Source organism: Chelonoidis abingdonii, chromosome 12 (assembly GCF_003597395.2).
Source record: "Chelonoidis abingdonii isolate Lonesome George chromosome 12, CheloAbing_2.0, whole genome shotgun sequence".
Taxonomy (NCBI): Eukaryota; Metazoa; Chordata; order Testudines; family Testudinidae; genus Chelonoidis; species Chelonoidis abingdonii.
Genome location: NC_133780.1, coordinates 7,110,812 through 7,136,627, shown reverse-complemented (window position 1 = coordinate 7,136,627; position 25,816 = coordinate 7,110,812). Strand labels below are relative to the sequence as shown.

The following is a 25,816-nucleotide window of genomic DNA, read 5'->3' as shown; positions in this document are numbered from 1 at the left end:
GAGAGTTGGAAAAAATTGGAAAGTTTTAGTGTAATTTAAGCAATATCTGTAGCAGTGGCAGCTCATGCTTGTTTCTTCCTAGCAGGGAACGATTCCAGGTTTTCTGTTCTGCAGCACGGCTCTTGCAGGCTGGCTGTGCTTTACTCTCTCCATTTATCTAAGTGTAGACACTGAAGAAAAAAAAAATTAGTTCTACAGTTTTAATTCATTTCACTTTCAATGTCCTAATGCTCCAATATTTGAGTTTCAAACACTGCACAGGACTCTTGGTCTAAGAACTATTTTCAGTCAGACACAGAGCCTTTAAAAATAAGTTTTAAGTGCTGGAATGAGGGGTACTGGGGATGCAGCACCCCCTGGCTTGAAGTGGTTTCGTGGCTGCATGATCTCTAGATTATTCTTGGACATGATATATTTGGAGATTTTTCTACTTCATCATGAAATAAATTTTCACATTATGTGTTGTAGCTTGATCTTTCACCCTTAACATAAATGAGCTGATGCTGAGCTCCAGGGGTTAAGATGTTTCCCGGAATGAAATATTCTGTAATGTTTCCCTGCAGAAATGTAGAAACAGAAAATGTGGACGGACATTTTAGATGGAAATTGAAATGATTCAACTGTTTGCAGACACATGTTGATTCTCCTGATCACAATCTAGCGTACTGTCATAAAAAGCAACATTTCTAGGGAAACCCTGATTTTGCTGAAGCCACACTTTCAGGCGAGACACATTTCTGTGTGAAAAATGTCTACATGCTGTAATTATCGACGGCCCTAGCTGCAGAGGAATTGAGATTTCTAACAGAGCTTGTTCAAATTGTTCATGTTTTAAAGAAAATGATTTGGATTATTCAATAAGTAAATATAATTTCCTCCATTCTCCTTTCACCTGTTGAGTTTCCATTAACCCAGAACACAAATTGCTTTGCACAGAGGCAACAATAAATAGCCTCTCACGGGGGAGCATGTTACTCGCTGTTACTCTCCTGTTATTCACAGAGATCTGAGCATTGATAACATCCCTGTGCCGATTTACTGGTGAGTAACAACGGCACCTACCAGCAGTTCCTGGGTTTTCCTTTTCCCCACTGTAGTTAAACACCAACTTCTCATCTCCATCTTTCCTCAAACTCCCCAAACAGCTCCACATTTGATCCTAAGAAGACAGAAATGGCTTCTGAATTTTCTGTATTTTGGGGCATTTACCTCACAAACAAAATTTATCAAAGGACATTGGGCACTAGCCAGTCACAGGAAGAGCCCTGCAATCCACAAAGCTGAGTGAGGGGCCTGGAATCCCTATACAACATCCCTCTGGTCGGCATCTCCCATTGGCTGGTTTAGGCAGCTCCCTGCCTAGCACGCTGGCTTCTGTGTCACCCATTCTAAGGCACTTACATCTCCCCATAGCTCAGGCTTTGTGGCTCACAGTGTCATTCCAGAGATTTTCTAGGCAGCTGCAGTTTAGACTCGGTGACATTCAGCTTTGTAATACCTAAGCCCCTTCATGGATCCCACTCTTTGTCTCCAACTCAGGAGAGAGCAAAATCTCCCAGCATTCAGCAGGTTCATGAGGCCGGGGGCCCTACCTGCTTTCCTGGGCCCAGATGGCCCCCAGGACTCCCAAGGGAGGGGGGAGATAGTGAGGGGCACTGCAGCTAGGTTGGTCATTTTGTGCTACATGATCTGAACTCTCTTGTGCTTTAGCTGGTTAAGTGAAAGAGCAATGGTGTGTTGGACCTGTGCAAAGAGTCTCTCCCTGTGTGTGAGATGCTTCCCAACTACTGCGTGCCTCCAGAGAGAGTTCAGCTGAAACAGGAGGGCTCTCACCTTGTTGTGGAGTTCTGGGAGATGGTGTGTTTAAGCATGTCGGAGTCTGGAGGGTCAGCTCTGCACTAGGGGGTTAGGCAGCGGGTTTCACGCCTCAGATGGGAGAGTCCCAAAGAATGTGCCTAGGGACTCAAAGATTGGAGCAGTGGATGGGCTCTGTTCTGGTGCCAGAGTCTTGACTACTCTGGGGGATCCTGGGGCTCAGATACCTGGATTCCCCTGACAACAGTCCAGTGGCGCCTAACCAGATCTGGGATACACACACACACCAGTAAACAGAAACCTTCTCATGGCCCAGTATGGAAACACCCTTAACTCTGACCATGTGGGCTCTGGTGAATATTTCTACAGGTCTGAAATATTAAAATCGGAGACATGAATGGAGATGTCTCCCCCTCAGGGCTGTCACATTCCTTTGTCTTAGACTGAGGAGGGCTTTTTCCTAAATGCTTCTCCTTGTTTCTGTATTTAGGAGAGGCTCTCCCTCCAGGGCTGCCCTTTGCCTTGGGTTGGGAAGGTTTCTATTAATGGTTCTTCCTTGTCTGGGGAGAGGCTGCCTGCTGTTCCACAGCTTCCATCATTCTCTGTGGTCCGGATAGAGCAGCTGGTGGCTTTAACTAGATACCTGTGGCCAGGAGCTGCACAGGCTGGAAAGTGACACATCCCAGTAGACACCAAACTGTTCTCCTAGGGGCAGGATATTCTCTATGGGTGTGTGGGTGGACAGATTTCCTGCTTCCATATATATAATACATCCTCACTCTGAACTGACCTAACACACACACAGCCATTACACAACTGGACCAGATCCCCCAGTAGACCCCACCCCCAGCTGCTGCACCCCAGTGCCAAAAGACTGACCAATAATTAGAACCGGACAGTAGGTGCCACTCCCCTCCCCCCCATCAGCCCAGTGGAGCCACCCCTGTGTCCCAAGATCAACTGTGCCAACCTATCCAACTCCCCCAAACCCTGCTGTAGCCTCCACCTGCCCCTCCCACACAGCCTGTGTGCCCCCCGCCCCCCGGGAGAATGCAACTGCCAGGCGAGCCAGGTAGGGGCGGTAAATCGATGCTGCCCCGCTGCAGTTACAGCTATTTCTCCCCCCACAAGCGCAACTCCCCTGCAGTGACCCAGGCGCAGTCACGTGGGGGTGTTGGGTGCAGGCGGGGGGGCGGGGGGCAGTCGGCAGCCCCCCCTCCCAAAAGAACAAGTCAAAAGAACGTGTCGCTGCAGTAGGAGCGAGGATCGGGGTCAGCAGCTGCCAGGGGATGGCGAAACCAATCGGGAGCCAATCACGCTCTCGGGAGGGAAATTAAAAACCAACCAACAAAAGAGGCAGAAGCCCCGCCCCCAGGGGCGGCCCCAGAACAAGCGACATTCGCTGCAGGAGAAGCCGAGTGAGGCCGGCCGGGCTCTGCCTTGGCAGCTCCTGCAGCAGCCGCCGGGTGTTTCCCTGCCTGGGACTGACTCGGCTGCTGCTGAGCGGGGAGGAGCCCCCGGGGAACATTGCAGCCTGCAGGCGTTTGTGTGACATGTGCCCCAGGGCCCTGTGGCTGGGGGGCATCTCCCTGTCGTGGTGACCCTGAAGGAGCAGAGTCTGCATGTCTAAGGAACAATAGTCAGGCTTGGCAGAATTCATTATATATATATAATTAAGAGAAAGTATTGCAGCTAGTTTTAAGCATTTTTTCAATATTTATTGAGTTAAATTTTCACACTTGCACAAAACTCTGGGTTTAGCATTTCCTTCCAATTGTTCTCAAGTTCAGTTTTCACAGTTGTGGGAAATTATGGGGGGATACATCAATAGCAAGTCAGACTCCAAAGATTTAATGTCACTAGACACCAAAATTCAAAAAGTTGAAGCTTTATAACCATGAAAACACAGATGGTTACATCACCTGTCAAAAGATGCAGAGTCACTGGCCTTCAGTCAAACTTGAATAAATTCTCAAGCAGCCTTGCTCTTACTTTGCATATCTGTAATTTTCATTTATTATCAATTGAAATATTTTTCACTGGTCTGTGTGTAGACAGCAAAAGCAACATTTGCCAACATTTATGAATAAAAGCTCATTCTTCCAAGCCTTGTGATAATAAACTCTCAGGCTCAAACCTTGGTTAAACTGGAATCAATGTTTTCAAGACCTGATTCTCGTTTACACTAACGCTGCTTGTCTCAGTGGAAAGAGGCTGTAGCATCTCCAACTTTCATTATTTTATCATGAATCTTGTGATATTTGTTGTGTTTGATGAAGCCCCAGCTCCTGGAAGCATGTGAGGAGGTGAGACTCTCGGCTTTTGTTTTCTAAACAAAGGAAGTATCTAGTTCTCTTTGTTGCAGAGAAACACTTACAAATTTCACCGCAGTGCAGTCTAAAGCTCTGAGACACCAAAAGGCAAATAAAACAATACTAATACTTACTATATTGTTCTTATTAAATCTCATGATTTTGGGGGGCTGGCCTGCTTAAGATTTTTAAAGCACCGTGCCAGTGAGAATTCAGAGCGTAAATCTCTCTGTTACCCCAGGGAAGCCCCCTAAATGAGTGTCATCCTTGATCTAAACCAGCACAGTGAACAGAAAGGGGAATGGACACAGAGGACAAGCTATGGGAACGCGCAGAGCTGGGCTGTGGGCCCCAAGCAGGACATGAGCAGAGTCCCCCCAGACCCTGCCAACAGCAATTCCAGGCCCCAGGGCAGAACAGTTAATGGGCCCCTACTGGTGCCCACATGTGCAAACCACGCCCATGTGGATCCGTCCACCTGAAATTTGGGCCGTGCTGCACCTGTGCTCGCTGGTGCCCAGCAAGCCGCCGGCTGCACTGCTGGGCGCACTCTTCCGGCATGGCCAGGGCTTCCACATGCCCACCCGGCTTCTTTGCCGCCACCGCTGATATCATCACCCCATGTGCCATAGGAGCTGAATTTTGGTTTTGCCGGTGGGTGCCCCCTCTCAGCTCTGCCCTCTTCCTGAAGGCCAAGCCCCCACTTCGCCACACTCCACCTCTTTCTGCCCCGCTCTGCCCCCTAGGTCCCCTCCCCCAAGCACCTCCTGCCAACTCCTTTCTGCCCCCTCTTGCTTTAAGGGTGAGGTGTATGTGTTTGGCTCAGTCGCCTTGTCCGAAATGGCAATTTCCAGCATATTTATACACACACTTCCTTCATATTCTAGTTATTGAATGTGTGTCTATCACTGGTATCATAGCAATGTCATTATTACAGTAGTAATGAACTACATCATTACATTACCATGAACTACAGTCTGTTAAAATCATGACACTCAGCTACAAGCTGCCTTCACTGACACCCCTGGGTAAAGACACTGTGTTCACTCTGTGCCTCACCCCGGCTTAGCGCCTGCTTGGGACCTGAGGGCCACTGTTGGCTGTGGGAAGAAGGCGCATGGGACTTACAAGCTGTGGGGATCTTTCCCTGCTCCCTTCCTCTTTTCTCCACTTCCTTCCTGTCGCTCTCCCTGCCCCTTTCTCTTCCTTTTGTTTCTTCTCTAAGTCTTTGCTCCCTCCCCTTCTGATGTTTCCCCTTCTTGCTTCCCGCCTATGTCCCTTTTCTCATCTTTCTCTGTGTCCCACCTCCTGGGGGCTCTGTCTAGTGCCCGCAGAGGAGGTTGCCCCTACTCCGGTAGGAAGGGTGGCCTGGTGGTTCAAGCACAGGCCTAGGACTCAGGTGTCCTGGGTTTGGTTCTCTGCTCTGCCACTGACTTCCTGCTTAGTCTTGGGAAAGTCACTTCACCTCTGTGTACCCTAGATCCCACCTGTCAAATGGGGCTAATGTTGACCCTGCCTCTGAGGCTGAATCCCTTCATGGCTGCATGATGATGGGGGAAATGGATATACCAAGGTGAATAGTTTGGGCTCCACACAGGGGGCACAGTAGGTGGAGGAGCTCAGGCCAGCTTCTTGGGGGTGGCGTGTCAGCCCATCTTCTGCCAGAGTCATGGGCTTCTTCTCCCCCCCAGCCCAGTGTCGCTCCTGCTGTGGTCCAGGGCTTCTCCCATCCACCCTGCATGGCTTTTGTCAAGGTCTGGGACTTCCTCTGCCCCCACCCAGTAGTCAGTGTCCAGGGCCACTTCTCTCCACCCCTGACCAGTGCGGCTCCTGCCAGGGACTAGAACTGTCCCTCCCCCTAATGTGCCACTACACCCATCCAGCATGTGTGCCTAGGAGCCCTCCAGCCTGCTGGGGCGATTTCAAAGGACCTGGGACTCCCAGCCATCACCATCACTACCAGGCACTGGCAGCTACCATGACTGGAGGCCCCGGACGTCAGGTGGTGGGTTCCTGGTTGTGGGTTGCTAAGCCGAAACACACACCCCTCTGCAGCCCAGATTTAGACCCCTATCTATGAGAGAGGTGTGACTTAGGGCACCACTTCCCCCATTGTCGGCATCTCCCATTGGCTAGCTTACTTGGCTCCTTGCCTACTGAGGTACCTATGTATCTCATAGATTGGCATTGTCTAGGCAGTTTAGACCCCTGACTCAGCTCTGAGGGTCAGTGCTGCTGTTCCTGTGATTTTCTTGCTGTCTAAAAGTTACTCACTGTGATGCTCAGAATTGCAACACCTGAGTCCCTGCATGGATTGCCCCCTGTGCGACCAGTCACCTCGCCGCAGAGCACAGATGAGCAATTCCTCATCGACATGGGTGTGCACAGGACAGAGACAGAGCACAGGCTGGTTAGTGACGCATCACACTGGAAAACGCAAACTCTATTCCTAGAAGTTCAATCAATGCCAGCTCCAGCTTTTTTGTCATCCTAAGTGGTGAAAAAAAAAGGAAAAAGAAAGGACCCACTGCCGAATTGCTGCCAAACACTGAAGTGGGCAGATTGAGCCACCGCTGAAGTGCTGCTGTTGCCAATCTGGACATGCCACCCCAACAACTGATGCATTGACACCCCTTTCTATTGGCTGCCCCAGGCACCTGTTTTCTTCGCTGGTGCCTGGAGCCAGCCCTGGGTGTAATATTCTCTGTGGGGGCTGGAGGGACACAACCAAGTTGGGAAGCAAATCCCATGACGCTCCGCCAGCACCTGCAGCTGGGACAGTAAAGTGGAACAAAGAAGAAGAATTGTTTGTAACGTTTTATTTACAGTAAGTAGCTGGAAAGAGCAAAGTAAAAGGAGCTGAGAAGGAGCTTTAATAACCGCAGCACGGCCAGGAGATCCCCAGCTACTGAGAACAGTTTTCTTAATGGCACTAAAATAGGAGCAATGGCCAGGAATTAATATAGGGAATTAATGAGTTACAGTCTCACTTTCAGTAACATGTAATAAATCTCCCTGTCCTGCTCACATTCTCTTTCCTTTCATACTGTCCTTTTCTATTCATTATTGTTCTAGCTTCACTTCCCATCCCTCTTTATTTCCCTGTGTCTCTCCCCCCTGTCACAGATCATCCCCCTTGGCTGCTCTCTTCTCTCCCTGATCTTATCCCTTCCCCTCGTGCTGATCCTGGGCTGGGAGCCCCCAGTGAGATCAAGGGTCACAGATCTGTACTGCTGCTGCTGCTTCTCCCCAACCCTCCAAACCCTGATTGATTCATGCTGTGTCCCTGCCACCCCCACCTCCGCCTGTCCCCTGCCCGGCTGTTAGTGCTACCCCTGCCCAGCCCCCGCCTCTGCCCCTCAGGGCCCCTCCTGCAAACCCAGGGGTTCTTCCCCCTCCTCCCTCCATCCCTGAGGCTACAAAGAGGGAGGGGGAGGTGCTTCCAGCAGCCATAGAGATGAGGACTGGGTAGATGGGAGTCCTCCAAGATCATAGAGACTTGGGTCCATGAGGCTAGAGAGGCTGATTTCCGGTTCCCTCCTCCCCTGTGTGTCTCAGGGACACAGTCTGAGGGATCCCGCCCACACCCAGAACCAGGGTCGGATTCTCTCCCCAGGGACGGAGCCCGGCGGGAAAGTGAAGATCGGGGCCTCGTCACCAGCATCGATAAATGTCACCTGCCCCCGGTCACAGTCCAGACAAACCCGGATCCTGCTGGGGACCCGGCTCAGGGGCAGGGGGGTCACAGGGGAGGTGAGAGCCTGGAACAGACCCCCCCAGCACTCCACAGCCCAGATCCCCCCCTCAGGGCTATGGCTGATCCTTCCCTGCCTCCCCACAGACTCTCTGGCCACCCCCACAGCCCAGTATTGCCCAGCCCCCACCTCCACCTCCCAGCAATGTCTCCCCGAGGTGAATCCCTCACAGCCCAGCACACAGGGCTCAGTGTCAAATCTCTCAGGGTTGTCGGGCAGATCCTGCCGTGTGTCTCCCCGTCTCACACGTTTCCGATCCTCAGACAGGACGAGGTTGGGATGAGCCGTGTCTGGATCCAGAGTCACATGCGCTGGGGAGAGAGAATCAGAGCGTTGGGGCAGAGCTTGGCCCCGGAGAAGGGTTTGATGGTGTCAGTGACAGAATCTGCCCCAGCTGGGGAATGACTCAGAATCTCCTTCCTGCAGGATTTACCTGCCAGCTCTGAATGGGGAGCAGCTCTGAGATGTCAGCACAGTGCAGGGGAGAGTCACGTCCCTGGCAGAGACGGGCCAGCTGTGGAGCAAAAGGGTCACTTGAGCCAGGTCTGGGACTCAGGATTTTTCTTGTCTTGCTCCACATCTCTCCAGGGACGGGATTAGAGACCCACATGTCGGGGAGATGGGGGACAAGAGGTGAGAAACTGAGCTCCCTCTCCTCAGTGCTCACTGACCCACCTCACCTCTCCCTGCAGTTTCCCATCTTAAACCCCATATTCGCAGATGACAAAGAGCATTGCTGGGAGAGGAGAACAGATGCTTCCCATCCCTGCACCCTTAGCCTATGTTAGAGCAAGGGGAGTGTTGGGGGAGAAGGAGCAGGAGGGGAAGGAGGGAGAGCAAGCAGAGAAGTGAATGGAGACATGAAGGAAGGGATCCCAGAGGGGAGAGATGGGGCAGGGGAGGCCCAGGGCAGCAGGATGTGAAAGGTTATAGAGAGTTTGCTATGAGGGTAAAAACAGCAACTCACCTGCCTCTTCCCTCCAAGCAGCCACCATACCAAACCTCCAGGACCTTCCACCTGCCCCCACTCCTACTGCCTCTGCACCTGCCCCATTCAGCTGACAGCCCGCTGCTCTCCTCAACTTCCTGTTCCTGCCAGGCACTGCTGGCCCTCCAGACCCTTCCAAATGCTGCCCCATCCCTTAATCTTCTTGGCCCTTCCCAATCCCGATGCGTCCCCCTCTTTGCACTCTCATGACTTTCCCCCTGGGCTCTCTCTGTACTCTAGCAACCAGGGTTCTCGTCACTGGGCATATTTTATTTCCTCATCTCCCTGTTTTGTCACTTGAAATATCTTTGTTTCTCTCTCTCTCTCTCTAATCTCTGAATTTAGCATTTACACGTTATTTCCTCGGTTTCCAACCTCTGAATTGTTAATCCTCAGTTACTGGGCATTTAACAGACCCAGAATTCAGTTTGCTCCTGTTCCACAGATCATGGCTCTGTCCCCCAGGGCCTCAGGCAGGGAGGGGGCTGTGAGCAGGGACAGCCCTGGGGAGCTGGGCGAACAAGGAGCTGTGTCTTTGGTCCTGTGCTAGGGGCTGGGACACATCAGTGGCTGTGCAGCCAGGCTGGGCTGTAGGCCCAGGAAGCTCTGCGGGTCGCACTGCATGTGAAGGCAGAGGAGGGGCAGGAGGGGTAGACACAATAGTGCTGGATTTACTGCTGTACATCAGGCCATGGCTACACAACCTCCCTCCCCTCCCGCTGTGCTGGGAAATGCAGGATGCTTGTGAGCTCTGCCCTGAGCACTGAACTCCCCTCCCATGGCCACAGTCAGAGGAAATCAGCAAAACATTCTAACAGCCGCTGAGACTGGCACATTGATAGAATCTGAACTTCAGTTACCTTCTTGTACAGGTGACGCAGAACTTCCCAGCCCTGGAAACACAGAATCAGAGATGAGAGCTCATCTGAACAAGCACATTAACAGAAATTAGTGTTGTAGAGAGGGAGGAACTCGTCCCGGGATTAAAATGGACAGGCCTCTGTTTGAGAGGTTTGTCCACTGTGCAGCACGGGAGTTAAAATGGATGTGATTTTGTCCAGTGTTGGATGGGGGACATCATTCTGCCCCCTCCATCTCTGAAAAATGGTGTCCCTCATGTGGCATAACCTCACACACACCATCACGCCAAAGAGGATGGGGTGGCATGTGGCGGGGGGAGCAAACCAATCCTGACAGTCTGGAAATGTTGAGTTTTCTAGGAACGACTGAGTGGCTCCTTATGCATATAAAATGTTACACTGGGAAAAAGATACATTCTAGAGTTCAGCATAAAGTAAACAATCCCCAAATACACATGTGAGCATTTCTTTGTCAGTGGTTACCATTTTAACAGACTCTTTTTTTCCTTAGCAGAATTTCTATCACTTTTATAATTATTAATAGTCGTGAATTAGACTTTCCCTTCTGACACTCTGAAGTGACATTGCCAGCCTGCTACCGAAGACCTGGTCCAGCTGCCATTCATGTCACTGGCCAATCCCCCTGGAATTCAATGGGAGGCCTGAGGCATGGAGGGGAATTTTGAAAAGGGTTGGAAGCAGGCTGCTAACAGAATTGAGGGATATTTTCCCTCACTCAGCCCTGCAGTGCTGACCGGCCTGCCACCCAGGACTCTGAAGATGATTTAAAGGGCCCCGGGCTCTGGCCGCAGCCACGGTAGCAGCGGCCAGGGGATCCCAGGCCCTTAATCTCCAGGCCCCAGGACAGTTGCCCCTTTTGACTCCCCACCTGTTGGCAGCCCTAAGGGGAGAAAAGGGTTTTCTTTTGCTCCTGGGAATATGATATAAAGGCCAGAGGGCAGCTAGGGCATAGGAGAAGATTTGGTATTTCCTCTTCCAAGTTGTCAACTGTAGCAGGTTTTTGTCCCTGGAGACAGTCTACTGGGGTCAGGGGTCACCCTCCTTAACGAAAGATAGAGAATAAGCCTGAACTTGTTGGCTTTGGGTACAATTTTCAAAATCCACGGAGTGCCTAGGCCACATTTTCCAAAGGGTCCTGGGAGTTTAAGTCCAGTCTTCTCTCCCCACCCCCAAACTCATGTCCATGTTACCTTTCCCCAGTGTACTGACCCTGACCCACTTCTCGGACTTTTACCTCCTTCACTGACCAATCTGTCCCACCTCAGTCTGTGCCGTTCAGTTTAGGAGTTGGGTACGTGGCTGGCGTAGATGTCTCTTTTAGTGCGCTGATTCTTAGCACAAGCAAAAGATGAAGAAAGGTCTCTGGCAAGCATGTAGTTTGTGGTGCAAAAATGAGCAAATGAAAATAATGTGTGTCCATTTCTTTGGCTCACATTCCTCTGCTGTCTTGTTAATTTCCAAAGTTGGATGGTTCATCTTCCTATCTGACGCTGGCAAACAACGGACTAACTCAGTGCGCGCGCGCGCACACACACACGCTCTCTCTCTCTCTTTCTCTCTCTATCTCTCTGTTAGCCTGATGCTGTATTGGCCATGTTATGCACTGATTGCAAAGACCACAGGACAGAGTTGCACGAAGACCTGGAAGAACTGAAATTATTCCCACCAGTTTCCAGTGTTTGTACGTGTTATTGCCGGTAAAGCTTTCTCCACTCTCGCTACCCTTCTGTTGTGTTCTCTAGCAACATATTGTGTCCCTAGGGTTGGATCATTAGCCAGTGTCCCGTGTGTGTTATGATACAATCTCCAATTACATGATCACACACTGTTTTTGCCACAGGACCCCTGCCTCATTCTTTCACTGCCCAGGATGGATGCATAAGGGGTAAGAATTAAGGGTGTACAGGGAAGCAGAAAACTGGCATTTCCTAACTACCAAGTGTTTGACATTTCAATCTAAATCATCATCTGTTCAGGGGGGTTGTGCAATATTCTGTACTTGTATCATGTCCCCACTCGCACCTCTCTTTTAAAGGTAAACATTCCAAATTTTTTCAAACTCTCCTCCTGCTGATTCTCATTGCCCCTCTCTGAGCCCCCCTTTCTTCTTCGCTACCCTTTCTGAGATGAGGTAAGTGGTACCCAACACAGAACTCCAAATAAGGGCAAACCACAATTATAGAATTACTGTATAATATTTCCATGTCATTCACCAGCCCATTTTTATGGATTCTCATATTTTGTTTGACCTTTTCCCCAGAGCTGCACAGTGAGCAGCGGGTTTTGTCAAGCTGGCCACAGTGAATTCCATGTTGCATTACTGAGCTGCTGATGCACTTATTTTCAAACCCTGTAATGCGAATGAGTTGTTCATTTTTCCCCCTCCGTGGTACATTCATTTATCACCAGTGCACTTCATATCCCAAAATGTTTCCCTTTCACACAACTTGGGGGGGTAGGTCCCTCTGGAACCACATCACAGTCTTCACAGGACTTCACTAGCCCACCTCAACTGTGGCCCCCTGCAGGGCCACCCAGAGGATTCAGGGGGCCTGGGGTCTTCAGTGGCCACCAAATTGCCACTGAAGACTCGGAGCAAAAGAAGCTTCGGGGTCTTCGGCAGCAGGTCCTTCACTCGCTCTGGGGGCCCAGGCCCCGTGAGAGTTTTCCAGGGCCCCCAGAGCGAGTGAAAGACCCCGCTCCAGGGGCCCCAGAAAACTCTTGTGGGGGCCTGGGCAAATTGCCCCACTTACTCCCCCTCTGGGCAGCCCTGGCCCCCTGGAAGAAGAATCATTCCCCAGAGGGACCACTCCCAAAATCCCTGTGCATCCCTCTATTTCTCTCCCACTCCCTAACCTTATCCCTCCCCATACCACTCCTCTCCTGCCCCATCTTCCCCAAGGAATTCCAGAGCCCACACTGGCTCTCTCTGGGCCCTTACTGGCTTCCCTGGCTTCTCATGCAGCTTGGATCCTGCCGTGTGTTTGGGGGGTTGCAGTCAGTGTGTAATGGAGTCTCTGTATCTCCGTGAGTGACCAATGGGTATCTGTGTGCAGTGAATGTGCTAACCCCTGCTGGCTGCTGTGTACCTGTACCGCAGCTAGAGGAGCAGCAGCTGTCTGGGCACATGCAGCCCTGTTAGGGCTTCTGAAAATTGAAACGAGCAGCCTAGACATTAACCTGGCCTGGTCCAGACCTTTGTCCACCCTTCCCTCCCTGAGCCTCCAGCCCCATCAGGGACTCTAACAGCATCTAGCTGAGAATCCTTTGAGCTCCCCGTGTGCACAGAAGAACTCCTGAGGCACCCAGAATCACACTGTTGGCCACACAAACCTTTGAGTCTTTTCACCTTAGGCCACGTCTACACTATGGGATAATATCCAATTAGCTAAAATCGGTTTTATAAAACTGATATTATAAATTTGATTTCATGCGGCCACACTAGGCACAGTAATTCGGGCATTGTCGCGTCCCATGGTCCAAGGGCTAACGTGCGATTTCTGAAGCGTTGCTTGCTGGGTTAGCTCTTCGTAGCTTTCCCGTAGCTTCCCGCAGTCTCCCCCCACCCCGGGGGGCCCCCCCGGGGGGAAAATTCTGGTTGAATCATTATTGTCGCTTTGGTGGTTTGGAGTTAAATGTCGTCAGTCATCCTTTCTCCGGCGGAAAACATTCAGCTGACAATCCTTTGCCACCGTTTTTCCCGGAATTGCACCTGGCAGACGCCATAAGCACGGCAACCATGGAGCCCGTTCAGCCTTTTTTTTTTCCCCAGCACCGTATGTGTTACTGGATACCCGCGGACAGAGAGGCGATGAACTCCAGCGCTACAACAGCAGCATTCATTACTTTTGCAATGATAGCAAGAGATGGTTACCACTTGTTCTTGTACCGTCACTGCTGGCAGAAAACTGGCCAATGAGTGAGTTCTCTCTCCTTCTTGTCTGCACCGTCCGGCTGGCTATATCGTTCCCTGGCTGAAATCTGCCTGGGGGCGCAACACAAAGTAAATTGGGATTGACTCGACTTGGGACTGAGTTCAATCCCTTCTCTTATAGTTTCTAAAATAGAGTCCAGTTCCTGCTAGAATAAGGGGCAAGCTGTATTTAGGAGGACCCGTGTATCAGAGCACAGCTAGCTCCATGTCAGTTCACAGGGGGTGCCCCTGCAACAACCCCCGTTGCCTTCCCTCCCTCCCCAATCCTTCCTGGATACCGTGACAGAATGTCCTGCCCATTTTAGGTCATGAAGTAATAAATGAACCTGAGAGGAATAAGAAACACTGATGTTTAGTGACAATAAAACCGAGGGGAGGCAGCCTCCATCGCGCGGTCGATAGTCCAGGAGGACATTGTGGGGAGAGCAGCCAGCATGCTGTAGCTATGACGTCTAACGGCAGTACAGCATCTTCTTTACACAGGAAAGGAGGGCTGAAGCCCCAGTTGCTATGATTGAGCTGGTTATTTAGCCTCTGTCCTATCTACTGGGAGTAAACCAGCAATTGGCCTTGATGTCAACATGTTAGTATATCATGAGGACGAGTACTAGTCCTATCTGCACCATTCTACCACCGGGGAGGGAGAGGGGAGAGGAGCGGGTACTGCTCTTCACTGCTGCAGCATCGCGCTCTCAATCTACCACGCAGCTCAGTTACACATGGGTGACATTGAAAGTTTAGTCAGAAAGGATTTCTTCCCCATTTTCTTTACACGTGGTGCGTGGGGGGATAAGAACTAGGAAGCTATTCCCTGAACCCACGCCAGCCACTGTGTTTTGAACCTACAGACGTGGGAGCTCAGCCAAGAATGCCCGAAATACTTTTCAGGGACTAGCTGTGGACTGATGGGAAGCTGAGTCCTCCAGTACCACTCCATCCATGAGCGTCCATATTGAGGTCCTAGCTTCGGTTAATACGCTTGTCAATGCAGTGCTGTGTCTCCTGGGAGATTCTTTTTTCAAGATGCTTTGGCATTCTCGTTGTTCGGTTAACGGAGCTCTGATGCAACAGAAGTGTCTCCCCTACAGCGATCAGATCTGTCATCTCCCGGACGCGTCCATGCTGGAGCTCTTTTTTGGATTTGAGGGACTGCATCGCCACCTGTGCTGATCAGAGTCTCCCATGCTGGCAACAGAAATGTAAATTCAAAAGTTTGCGGGGATTTTCCTGTTACCTGCCCGCTCCATCCGAGTTCAGATTGCTTGTCCAGGCGGTCAGTGGCGCACTGTGGATACCGCTCCGCGGAGCGGCCAGTAACAATTGATTTCCGTCCACACTAACCTGTAATTCCCGATATGTATACTCGAATTTAGCGCTACTCCTCTCGTCGGGGTGGAGTACAGAAATCGATTTAAAGAGCCCTTTATATCGATATAAAGAGCGTTGTAGTGTGGACGGGTACAGCGTTAAATCGATTTAACGCTCTTTAAATCGATTTAAACGCGTAGTGTAGACCAGGCCTTAGTATAGAGCTGTCCCTGCCCCAAAAAGCTAGTGTAAAACGTTAACTGTATCAGAAAAAGGGAGGGGAAATCTCAGGGCAGAGGAAGCTTTGGATATTGATGCAATAGGAGCTGTAGTTACCTGGGCAGATGATGTTTCTTCTCCAGTCTGAAAACAAACACAGAGAGAGGGATGAGAACTCAGCTGAGCAAATGCAGGAAGACCAGGGCTCTGGGATGAAGAGCAGCTGGCTTACACTGAACCCAGGCAAGAGCAAAGTGATTCAGAAGCAGGGACACATTTTGAAGAACTAGATGAGACTCTTCACGTCATTCCATTGAATTTCTACAGCCCCCACTAAACAAAATGTTCAAAAGACTGAAGTCCTATGTGACCCTTCACTAGGCCTAGGTGACCAGGTAGCATCAGTGTCTACACAGCTCAGCTCACTAGGAAACTCTGCATCTTCCTGTGGGCAAGGGTCTGGCCACAGTGATCCCTGCCTCCGTCACTGCCAGGCTGGGTTACTGGAGATCACTGAATCCACAGCTGAGTGTGAAGGCTCCAGCTGGTACCTAATGCAGCTGCCGGCCTTCTCCAGGGCTTAGGCCACAGTGACACATCAGGCCCATGTTCCAGTCCCTCCACTGGCTCCCAGTCCCCTTCTGAAGCCAGATTAAGGCCTTGGTTTTAATCTGCAAATCAACTAAAGAATCCAGCCCCAGTGGAGGCTGTTTGTGAGACTTCCAGGTAGGAGGCTACAGAGGCAGAGCATTGTATGGGGCACCCAGGTTGCAGGGCTGGGGTGACACAGTCACCCCTTAGTCTGGATTGTACTCTGGGTATGTCAGTGACACCCTAAATTAAAGCTCACTGGCTAAGCAGGGGATAGAGATGCCAAAACCCAGTGAAAATCAGAGGGGGTGGGGACAGGTGTTCCTGCCTGATGCTATGAATTCCCCCTTCGAGAGCCCTGGATACCATTTGACCCTCCCCTCCCCTCTCCTGTGCTTAAAGCCAGAGCTGACTGGACTCCATGGAGAGCCCTTGTTTCAGTTCAGTGATTGCAAGAGCTGAAACCATTGATGAGCAGGCTAGGGGCCAGGTCGTAGACCTAGTGTGGGGACAGGGCTGCAGTGAACAACGGACTTGCAGTCGCAGCCACGGCCTGCTGGAATCCCTGGGAGGTCGTGGAACCTCAGAACGCACCATTGCAGAAGTGGCAGTGGGGGGCCAGCAGCAGCTGTGAGAACAGCAGTGGAGCTGAGCGGTGGCAGAGGTAACAGCACCCGAAAAACCAGCAGAACCAGCAGCAGAGGCATCAGCCAGTGGTGGCAGAGACAGTAGCCACAGTGAGCCAGTTCTAGTGGCAGCAGAGGCATTGCTCGATGGCCCTCACCCCTTTTCAGGATGGGAGGCAGTGAGCAGCTAGTGGCAAAGGTGTCGACTTCTCCTGTAGCCGGTGGGTGCTCGACCCCCTGCTCCACCCCCATTCCACCCCTTCCCCATCTCTTCCCATCCCAGCTCCACCCCCCATTCCACCCCCTTCCCCAAGTCCCCAGCCCCACCCCACCTCTTTCCCGCCCCCTCCCCCAAGTGTGCTGCATCCCCGCTCCTCCTCCTCCTCCCCAGAGCATCCTGAGTGCCGTGAACCAGCTGTTTCATAGCAGGCAGGAGGCACTGGGAGGGAGGGGAAAGAGTTGGTCAGTGAGGCTGCTAGTAGGTGAGATGCGCTGGGGAGGGGGGAGCTCGGCTGTGCGTGGGTGCAGAGCAGCTGCTAATTTTTCCCCATGGGTGCTCTGGGGCTGTCGGCACCTAGGACCTGTGGTGGCAGTGATAGCAGCAGCAGCAGTAAGCCAGCTGCAGAAGTGGAGGCAGCAGCAGCTGCCTTGCTCAATGCCCCCCCACACCCTTCAGGGGTGGGAGGTGAAGCCTTGTGAGGGCACCTCTGAACTCTGGGTCTTGGCTGATTAAGAACAACCAACTGTGAGTGGGCTGCAGTGGCGGGAGAGGGGAGTGATGTGTTACAGGTCGTTCACTCATTGGATTTTCACACGGCAAGGTGGGAAACTGAGGCAAAGGACATTGCCCAATGTCCTGTGGAGGGGGGGTTTGCTTAGAGTTACATGCTTTCGAATCATGGCCTTGGTGTTTTCCCAAAACAATGCTGGGGTCCCTTTGCCTTGTAATACAAGTTTTCTTTTGTTACACCCAGACTCAGGCCGGTTGAGTGGGAAGTTTTGTCTCTTATACAGTGTCCAGACTAGCACTTTTGTCAGTAAAACTTTTGTCAGTCAGGGTGTGAAAAAAGCAAGTTTCTGACCAACATAAGTTTCACTGACAAAAGCACTGATGCGGACAGTGCTACGATGGTGGGAGACACTCTGCCAATGACATAGCTACTGCCGCTTGTTGGGGGTGGTTTAATTATGCTGGTGGGAGGTCGGCACAGGGTGGCTACACGGAAGATCCGATTGCAGGGCAGCTGCAGTGGTAGAGTGGTGCCGCCAGAAGCCTTAAAGAGACCCAGGAGTTAAAATTTCCCACATTACTGGGTGGGGTCTCAAGTGTTTTCTGGTTTGTGTTGCTAAGTGGAACCCTTGACATTGAATCCAGCCCTTGCTGCTGCCGACTCCACCTGGCAGAAGGGCGAGAGATCGAGAGATCCAGAGACAGTTTCAACACCACAGAAAAGGCTGCAATCGAGAAATAGAAACACTTACCAAGTTCTCTTTGAAGATCATCTAGGTAACACAGAATCAGAAACAAACACACACTAATTAAGTGCTTCTCTTCTATAGATGGAATCAACCCCAGCCTCCCATCATGCGCCTGTCCCTCACAAACCCATTGATCCAGGCTATGGGCTGGGAAACCACTGAGATTAGGGGAGAAGAGTCCCTTTCCAACCCACAGGTAGGGTGTGGAGCACCTGTGAAGTCCCATAGGATGTGGCTACACAGCAATTGAACACCCCCAACAGGCTCATGTCAGCTGACTCAGACTCACAAGTCATGGGCTGAGGGCCTGTAAAATTGGGGTGTAGGCGTTTGGGCTCATTTTGTGTCTACATCAAAGTATGAAAAAATAACTGATTATCTGCATGGACTTAGTTATGAAAGTTTTGAATTCCCTAGGGAAAATTAGGGCCAGATTTTTAAAAGGTATTTAGGTTCCTAACTCCCATTGATTTCAATTGGCATTAAATGTCCAAATACCTTTAAAAAGCTGCCCTTAGAGCCCATTCCCACTTCCTTGCAGACTACATGTTCCCATTCACTTTGCTGGGAGCATTAAATGTGCACGGAATGTAATATTGGACCCTAAAATTATCAACGTTATTCTGTTAGGAATGTGACTTGTGCATTTAGTGTTGGATCCTACACTCGTTGAAATCAAAGGCACAGCTCTAATTGATGGTAGTGGTGCAGCATCAGGGCATTCATGTTTTCCTCCTTTAAAAAAACAGAGCATGAGGAGACAAATTTGTACAAAGTTTTCCTTTTTGGAGAAAAGGGCACAATACTTACTGATTTCTGTATTACGTTTCCCTAAAAAAAAAAAAAAAACCAGAAATAAATATAAATTTTTATTAGGAGCATTTTTTTCTTGGCTATAGGGTTGTCTGAGTTTTGTGAAAGTTGAACATTGTGTTTAACTTTTCATATTACCTGGAGTGGGGGAGGGGGGATGAATTTATCAGGCTTCATTTCATACCAATTTTCTTTTAACATTAAATGAAAACATGAACAACTCCTCCTGAAATATAATTACACACAAGATCCATGTTGGACCAAATTATTTACTTGTCAGATGAGGCAAGAGGACATTTGAGGGCACAGAGTCCTCCTGGCCCCCCATGTCATGGTGCCACCAGCACTATGTGGATTTCACCCTCAGAGAAGATACATTTCAAAGAACAGCAATTGAACACCCCCAATTGACCCATGTCAGCTAATTAGCTCACAAGACACGGTTTGGGGGCCTGTAAAATTGTGGTGTAGACGTTTGGGCTCATTTTGTGTCTGCCCTAAAGTATCAAAAAATAACTGATTATCTGCATGGACTTAGTTCTGAAAGTTTTGAATTCCCTAGGGTATTAGGGGCAGATTTTTAAAGATATTTAGGTTCCTAAATCCCATTGATTTCAATTGGCATTAGGTGTCCAAATACCTTTAAAAAGCTGCCCTTAGAGCCCAATCCCGCTTCCTTGCATATCACATGTTCCCATTTACTTTGCTGGAAGCGTTCAGTGTGCACGGAATGTAATTATTGGCCCCTAAAATTATCAACATTATTCTGTTAGGGATGTGACTTGTGCATTTAGTGTTGGATCCTACACGCGTTGAAATCAAAAGGTACAGCTCTGATTGACGGTAGTGATGCAGCATCAGGGCTTTCATGTTTTTCTCATTTAAAAAATAGAACATGAGGACACAAATTTGTACAAAATTTTCCTTGTTGGAGAAAAGGGCACAACAGTTGCCGATTTCTGTATCACGTTTCCCTAAAAATAAATAAATATATAAATAAAATTATTATTAGAAGCATTTTTCTATTGGCTACATGGTTGTCTGAGTTTTGTGAAAGTTGAACATTGTGTATAACTTTTCATCTGATGGGGTGAAATTTATCAGGCTTTAATTCATCCCAATTTCCTTTTAACATAAAATGAAAAAATGAACTCTCCTCAAATTTAACCACACACGAGATCCACATCGGACCACACTATTTACTTGTCTGAGGAGGCAAGAGGACATTTGAGAGCACACAGACCTCCTGGTCCCCCATGTCACAGTGTCTCCAGCACCATGTGAATTTCACCCTCAGAGAAGATACATTTCAAAGAACATTTTCTTTCTGATTTCCTCTTACCCACATACTGAATCATTATCAATACATTATCACTGATATTTCACATGGTTTTCAAATTGATCTCCCTTTAATAATCATCACCATAAATAATAAAACAGCAAACAACTTAATGGAAAAGGTCCTATGTAAAGAAAATTTGAACTTACTGATTTCTCCAAGATGTTTCCCTAAAGAAATGAAATAAAGCAAACAGATGTCAATACAAGTTATTTAGGAATATTTTCCATTAACGGAGAGTTAAAGGAGGGTTTTCATGACATGAACGCCTGGCCCCTAAATATCAAACATTTCATTCGTGTTTTTCTAATGTTGTGGCCACACAAGAGTTAAGTGTCCAATAGTAACTGACTATTTTCAAGGATTTACAGTTCTGAAAGTTTTCAATTTCTTATCGAATTAGGGTCTGTTTTTCAAGGCATTTAGGTGCCTAACTCCCACTGATTTCAGTGAGAGTTAGCTGACCATATACCTTTAAAAAAATCTAGCCACTAGAGCCCAGTCCTGCTTCCTTGTATTATCTCTCATATTCCCATTGGCTTTGCTGGGAGCTCTGGGGGTGCAGACTGGAATTTCTGGCCCTCAAATTATCAGCATTATTTTTTTAGTGATATGACTGCTGCATTCAGTGCTTAATCCTACACTCATTGAAGTCAATGGCAAAGATCTAACGGATGTTAGTGATGCAGTATCTGGGCTTTCATCTTTTTCTGGTTAAAAATCTCCTCCCAAAAATTTTATAAATAAACAAAGAAATGCCCTTATGAGGAGACAAATTTGTAGAAAAGTTTTACTTATTGGAGAAAAAAGCATGACATTTACAGATTTCTATACCCCATTCCATTAAAAATAAACAGAAGTAAATACAAATTCTTATTAGGAACATTTTTGCCTTGGTTATACAGTTGTCTGCATTTCATGAAAGTTGCACAGTGATTATACAATTCATGAGCCTTTGATGGGTTTCATGTTCTCAGCACCAGGAGAAAAAGTTTTCCCTTCTCCATCTCTGACTTCCAGTTCCTCACCATTTTCAGAACTCAGGTTCAAGCTCAGAGCTCAAGTCTATTTAGACCCCTCTTTTCTACTGTGTATATTTTTTTAATATTACCTATTGGGGTGAAATTTGTCAGGCTTTGTCTCATTCCAATTTCTTTCTAACATTAAATGAAATCACAGACAACTGCTCCCAAAATAAAATAACACACAATTGTTAGGGGGACCCAACTCTACAAAATATTTACTGATCGGAGGAGGGAAAGAGACATTAACTAATTCCCAAAGTCCACGGGGACTGAGGAGGGAATAACAGCACAGCTGGGTGGGAAGTGGTCAGAAAAGAGTGACGTGTGGAGAACGTTTTGGATCAATCTTCCCTCCACCCCTTCCCCAAATGCTCCATTCAGCTTAACTGAGGCAGTTCTGGGGGAGAAATATTCTGTGCCTGTAAAGGGCTGGTGCAGATCACTGCCCGCTGGAGCAAATGGGAACCTTAGTAACGTTTCCTTCCCTGTGCTGCTGAGGGGAGCGCAGTGCAGGTTGGTGCTTCTCCTGCTTGGCCTAGTGTAAAATTTCATTCTTTCTTTTTTTCATTTATTAGAAGAAAATTTCTTGTTAATTTCATTAAATTTCCCCTGTGATGTTTACCTTTTATTTTAAATAGATAAACAGTGAGGCCAATGAAACCAAACAAAACTGGGAGAATCACACTCAGAGCCACCATCCATGGATTCACCTTCGGGAAAAAGAATTCTGAAAAATAAACCCCACAAGATTTGCATCAGTTGGGAAGCAGGGACAACACTAATTTTTTCTCTATTGCACGTAACTATGTAAACAGTCCCCAGCAAGACGTATGTGAGATAAGAGTGAGAACATGACCCCCTCTCTACTACACAAAAGACCAAAACCTGATTGTAAAAATTACTCCAACCAACACAGCTTTAGCTCTGAATTAACCTGTGAATGAACAGGCCTGGTTTGATTCATGGTATTTAGAGCTTCATTGAGTTCAGGGGCAAATTCTCTGCTCATAAAACTGCACTGACTGCAGTGGAGTTATGCCAGCAAACAATTTGGTCCTCACTGTTCAGCAACATTCAGAAATTGCAGCAGTAATTAGAATATTTTGGTGAGTCACTAATAATTTCCCCAATTCTTTTGATGAATCATAATCGCAATTAATCCAAACATTAGGTGCTGCAAATTGATTCATCTTCTTTTGCTGTTCCTGCATCTACAGCATTTAAATCATCTAGCCAGGGTGGGCATTTCAAACATGCCTAAGGCCTTCTCCACACAGGATTTGTGCACTGGTTTAGTGAAATTGGTGTAACACTCATGCAGTTATTGTTACACTGATTCCACAGCTGACCACGTAACAGGACTACCCCAATTTAACTAAACTGGTTGACAAAACTTTAAATTGTAGATCAGCTGAATAGTGTCCTTTATCCATTTAGTATCAATCAGTAAGGAACTGAGTTAAGCAAAATACATATGACACTCTGAAACTGAAATAAGAGCATTCAGACAAGGGGTTTCATCAATAACTCAGTAGATAATCAGTACAGCTTGTGCGTGTAAACAAAGGCAAAGTGAGTTATGAGCACAACTCCCACTGAATGTTAACGGAAACAAGCCCACATAATTTGGTGACATTTCACTTATTGAAAAGGTAGCAAACAAACCATAGTGTACAAATTCACAAAATCACTGTGATGAAGTTAAGTTTTTATTTCTTCTCAAAATCATACTCTTTTTTTAAGAAAGATTTTCAGGAGTATCAGAGTTAAGATTAAATTTACATGAAACCCAAAACTCTGATAACTCTGAATATTCAAAATTAAGGCAATCAGATTGCCTGAGCTGTGACCCTGTTAAGGTGCCAGTTTTTGAACTTCTTTGTTTTTATGTAGGTTGTAAAATATGCACAACAGATGCTTCAGTTCTTTCTTTCCTATGTTTTGTTTTGTTTCTGATTAAGGTGATTTAAGCGTGCGGGTTTGGCTGGTAACTGACCTGCTATATAAACTGTTGATTCCTTTTCTTGATTGAGAAAGGTGTTCCTGACCCAACAGGACAGGTTCTGGTTTGAACGTTCTTTTATAATAATAGAATTTTCTGTTTCAAACAGGCCACTATCCCCTAGGGATTTTGCTTCAGAGAGCGATGGTAATTCTTGCCCACTGGGATCTCTCCATAGCACCTTGGGCTCTGGATACCACCCAGCCGATTGACAAACCACCCGGATCCCTCCATCCTGGTGACTCTCCACAGAGATGAGAGGATTGGAGCCCAAAGCTAGAAGAAAATTACATACAAGTGTGACAAATCAATGGGGTAACTTAACAGCTAAAAGGATGAGTGAGAGATTGTGGATCCCTTACTCCCACTAGAGATCACTTGATCACATAGAAGGGATAAATGAACACTGGAATTTCTGAATTCCCAATATGAATGGAGACAGGAAAAGATGTGAACAAATATTTAAAATAATTTCACTGAATAAGTGAGAGATATTGTCCTCTCCACCCAAGAACAATGGAGCATTGAACACCTTTGGAAAACTAGGCACTTCATTTAAATACCTAGTGGGATATGAATTTTTCAGAAAGCCACTTTTTAGTATATTGGATAAACATTTTGTTTGTTTTCTTTTTAAACAAAAACAAACAAACAAACAAACAAATAACTCTAACTGGATCCATGGTTCCTGTGTCAGAGCAGCAGGGGACAAACACTTGGCCTCATCTGCTAGCGGTAAATACATGATGTCTCCCCTCCCACCACCATCTTTATGTGGCCTCAGTGAATCAGAAAGCTACAACTGACTTTGACTGCACCCCAACTAACTACCCGTAGTGACCTCGTCAGAAGCCCATGTCAACCTGGCAGTCCCACCTTAGCCTCATCTCAAAATGACTACAGACAAATTGGAAGAGCACAGGCTGTCCACACTTGAAAGGCTACAGCAGCACAGCTTCACCGCTGTGGTGCTTCAGTGGAGACGCTACTTACACCAACAGAGGACTTCTCCTGGTGTCATCGGTAATACACCGCTCTGAGAGGCAGTAGCTGGGGTGACAGAAGAATTCTTCTGCTGACCCCAGTGCTGCCTGCATGGGGAGGACTAGGGTCAGCTTAGTTTTGTCGCTTGCGGGGAATGTATTTTTCACACTCCTGAGAGACATAGTTAAGCTGACCTACTTTTCTAGTACAAACCAGGCCCATATTTGTCTAGACGTCTTTTCTCTCCTTTCTCTCCCTCCTTTTGAAGTCAGCCAAAACATCTTTTGGACAAGGAAATCTCTTGACCATTCTGAAAAGGTCTTTAATAAAATGTTGGGAAAGTTTTCAGCATATTTTACAAAGTGTATGAACATGGTCATGTGCTGAAATCTGGTCACACTGTGTTACTCTAAAATAATTCACAAATTGCTGGTCACAATTGTTGCAGTAGAAAACAACAAAAACTGCAGCCCAGACTAAGATAACACAGACAAGAGCAGCTGACCTGCTATCTTCAGTTCCAATAGGGCTTCTTCATAAAAAGAACCATCTTGAACAAAACAGTTGTATTGTCCTTCATCTGAGTGTCTGATATTAAGAATCTGCAAGGAAACATTCCCATCCGTGATGCCAGCTTTCAAAAGCTCTGTCCTTCCACGATAGTCTGGCATCTGGTTCCTGTATTGATCCTTCCCATGCTGATACAGGTGCACAAATGAAAGGAAATCCGATCGGAACCATCTCACCTCCATGTTCTCAGCGCTCATCCTGGGGGACAGGTGACAGGGTAACACAATGGTCTCACCCACAACAGCAGTGACAGGGTGACCAGGACCCATCACTCTGAACTGGACTGTGAAAGCAGAAAGAAAACAAGCTTAGATAGGAAAAAATATATATTCATGACTGATTCAATAGGTTCAACTTTCCAAAATTCAGTGTGAGGCAGACACCTGGCATGCAAATTTTCAACCTGAATATTTAAAATTTGGAAGAATTACAAGCACCTGAAAAAGGCATTTATAGTAGAAAATGACAGGCCAGCTCAGGAGGGGTGTCACTGATAACTCCCCTTACATTAATCTGACATGCTACAGAGCCATTTCAGCGCCCCGTGACCGGACAGGGTGACCTGAGTATATACACTGTGTACCTGAGCTCTGTGATCTGTTCCGGCTTTCAGTATATTTCTGACGTGATTCTCATTGTTGGTTTTAATATGAGAAGGATGAAAAGATGAAATCCTGACTCCACTGAAGTCAATAGAGATCTCTTAGGATTTCACACTAGTGTTTTGGGACCCAGCCTCTTTCGACACCACCTCTCACCTCATATAACACAATTTTCCTCCTCTGCCCCCTCTCCTGCAGTTTTTAGTGGACCTGGGTCATGGCTGAGGACATTTTCAGTAAAGAATCTTCAACTTGAGTAACAGAGGATGCAAGCACATGAAGTAGGATGCTCAGTGTGACCAAAGATGCCTAGGGCAGCCCATACTGGAAATGTCAAGGGCAGGGCAGGCTGCAAAAAGGAAAGCAGAGTCTCCCAAAACCAGTGGTTTACATTATAATTAGATTCACCAGCCAGTTCCTAAGTCCTGTTCCTGATCCCTCACACTGGTTATCAAGAAGCTATAAAAAAGAAATCACACAGCCCCCTTTACTGCATTCCAGTCTCTGGCTCCCAATCAGTGAACAGGTTCAGTACAGTAAGAAGTTACTTAAAACTCTGTTTACTTTACAAAA

At 47.9% G+C, this 25,816-nt stretch overlaps 3 protein-coding genes across 3 annotated transcripts in view; 1 reads left to right on the top strand and 2 right to left on the bottom strand.

The window, feature by feature from the left end:
• The window catches only part of LOC116830654 (E3 ubiquitin-protein ligase TRIM17-like), a 241,167-nt gene that overhangs the window by 132,454 nt on the left and 82,897 nt on the right, over positions 1-25,816 (top strand). The gene's annotated exons all lie outside the window — the stretch shown is intronic.
• LOC116825933 (zinc finger protein RFP-like) overlaps positions 1-25,816 on the bottom strand; it is a 469,299-nt gene that overhangs the window by 403,120 nt on the left and 40,363 nt on the right. The gene's annotated exons all lie outside the window — the stretch shown is intronic.
• Positions 7,364-24,877, bottom strand: LOC116825927 (butyrophilin subfamily 1 member A1-like). The gene is given in 9 exon segments (XM_075071708.1): positions 7,364-8,193; positions 15,330-15,375; positions 15,378-15,392; positions 16,093-16,117; positions 17,866-17,932; positions 20,210-20,230; positions 21,708-21,812; positions 23,082-23,363; positions 24,577-24,877. Coding segments are annotated over 9 exon segments (1,335 nt in total). The 5' UTR covers positions 24,839-24,877; the 3' UTR covers positions 7,364-7,681.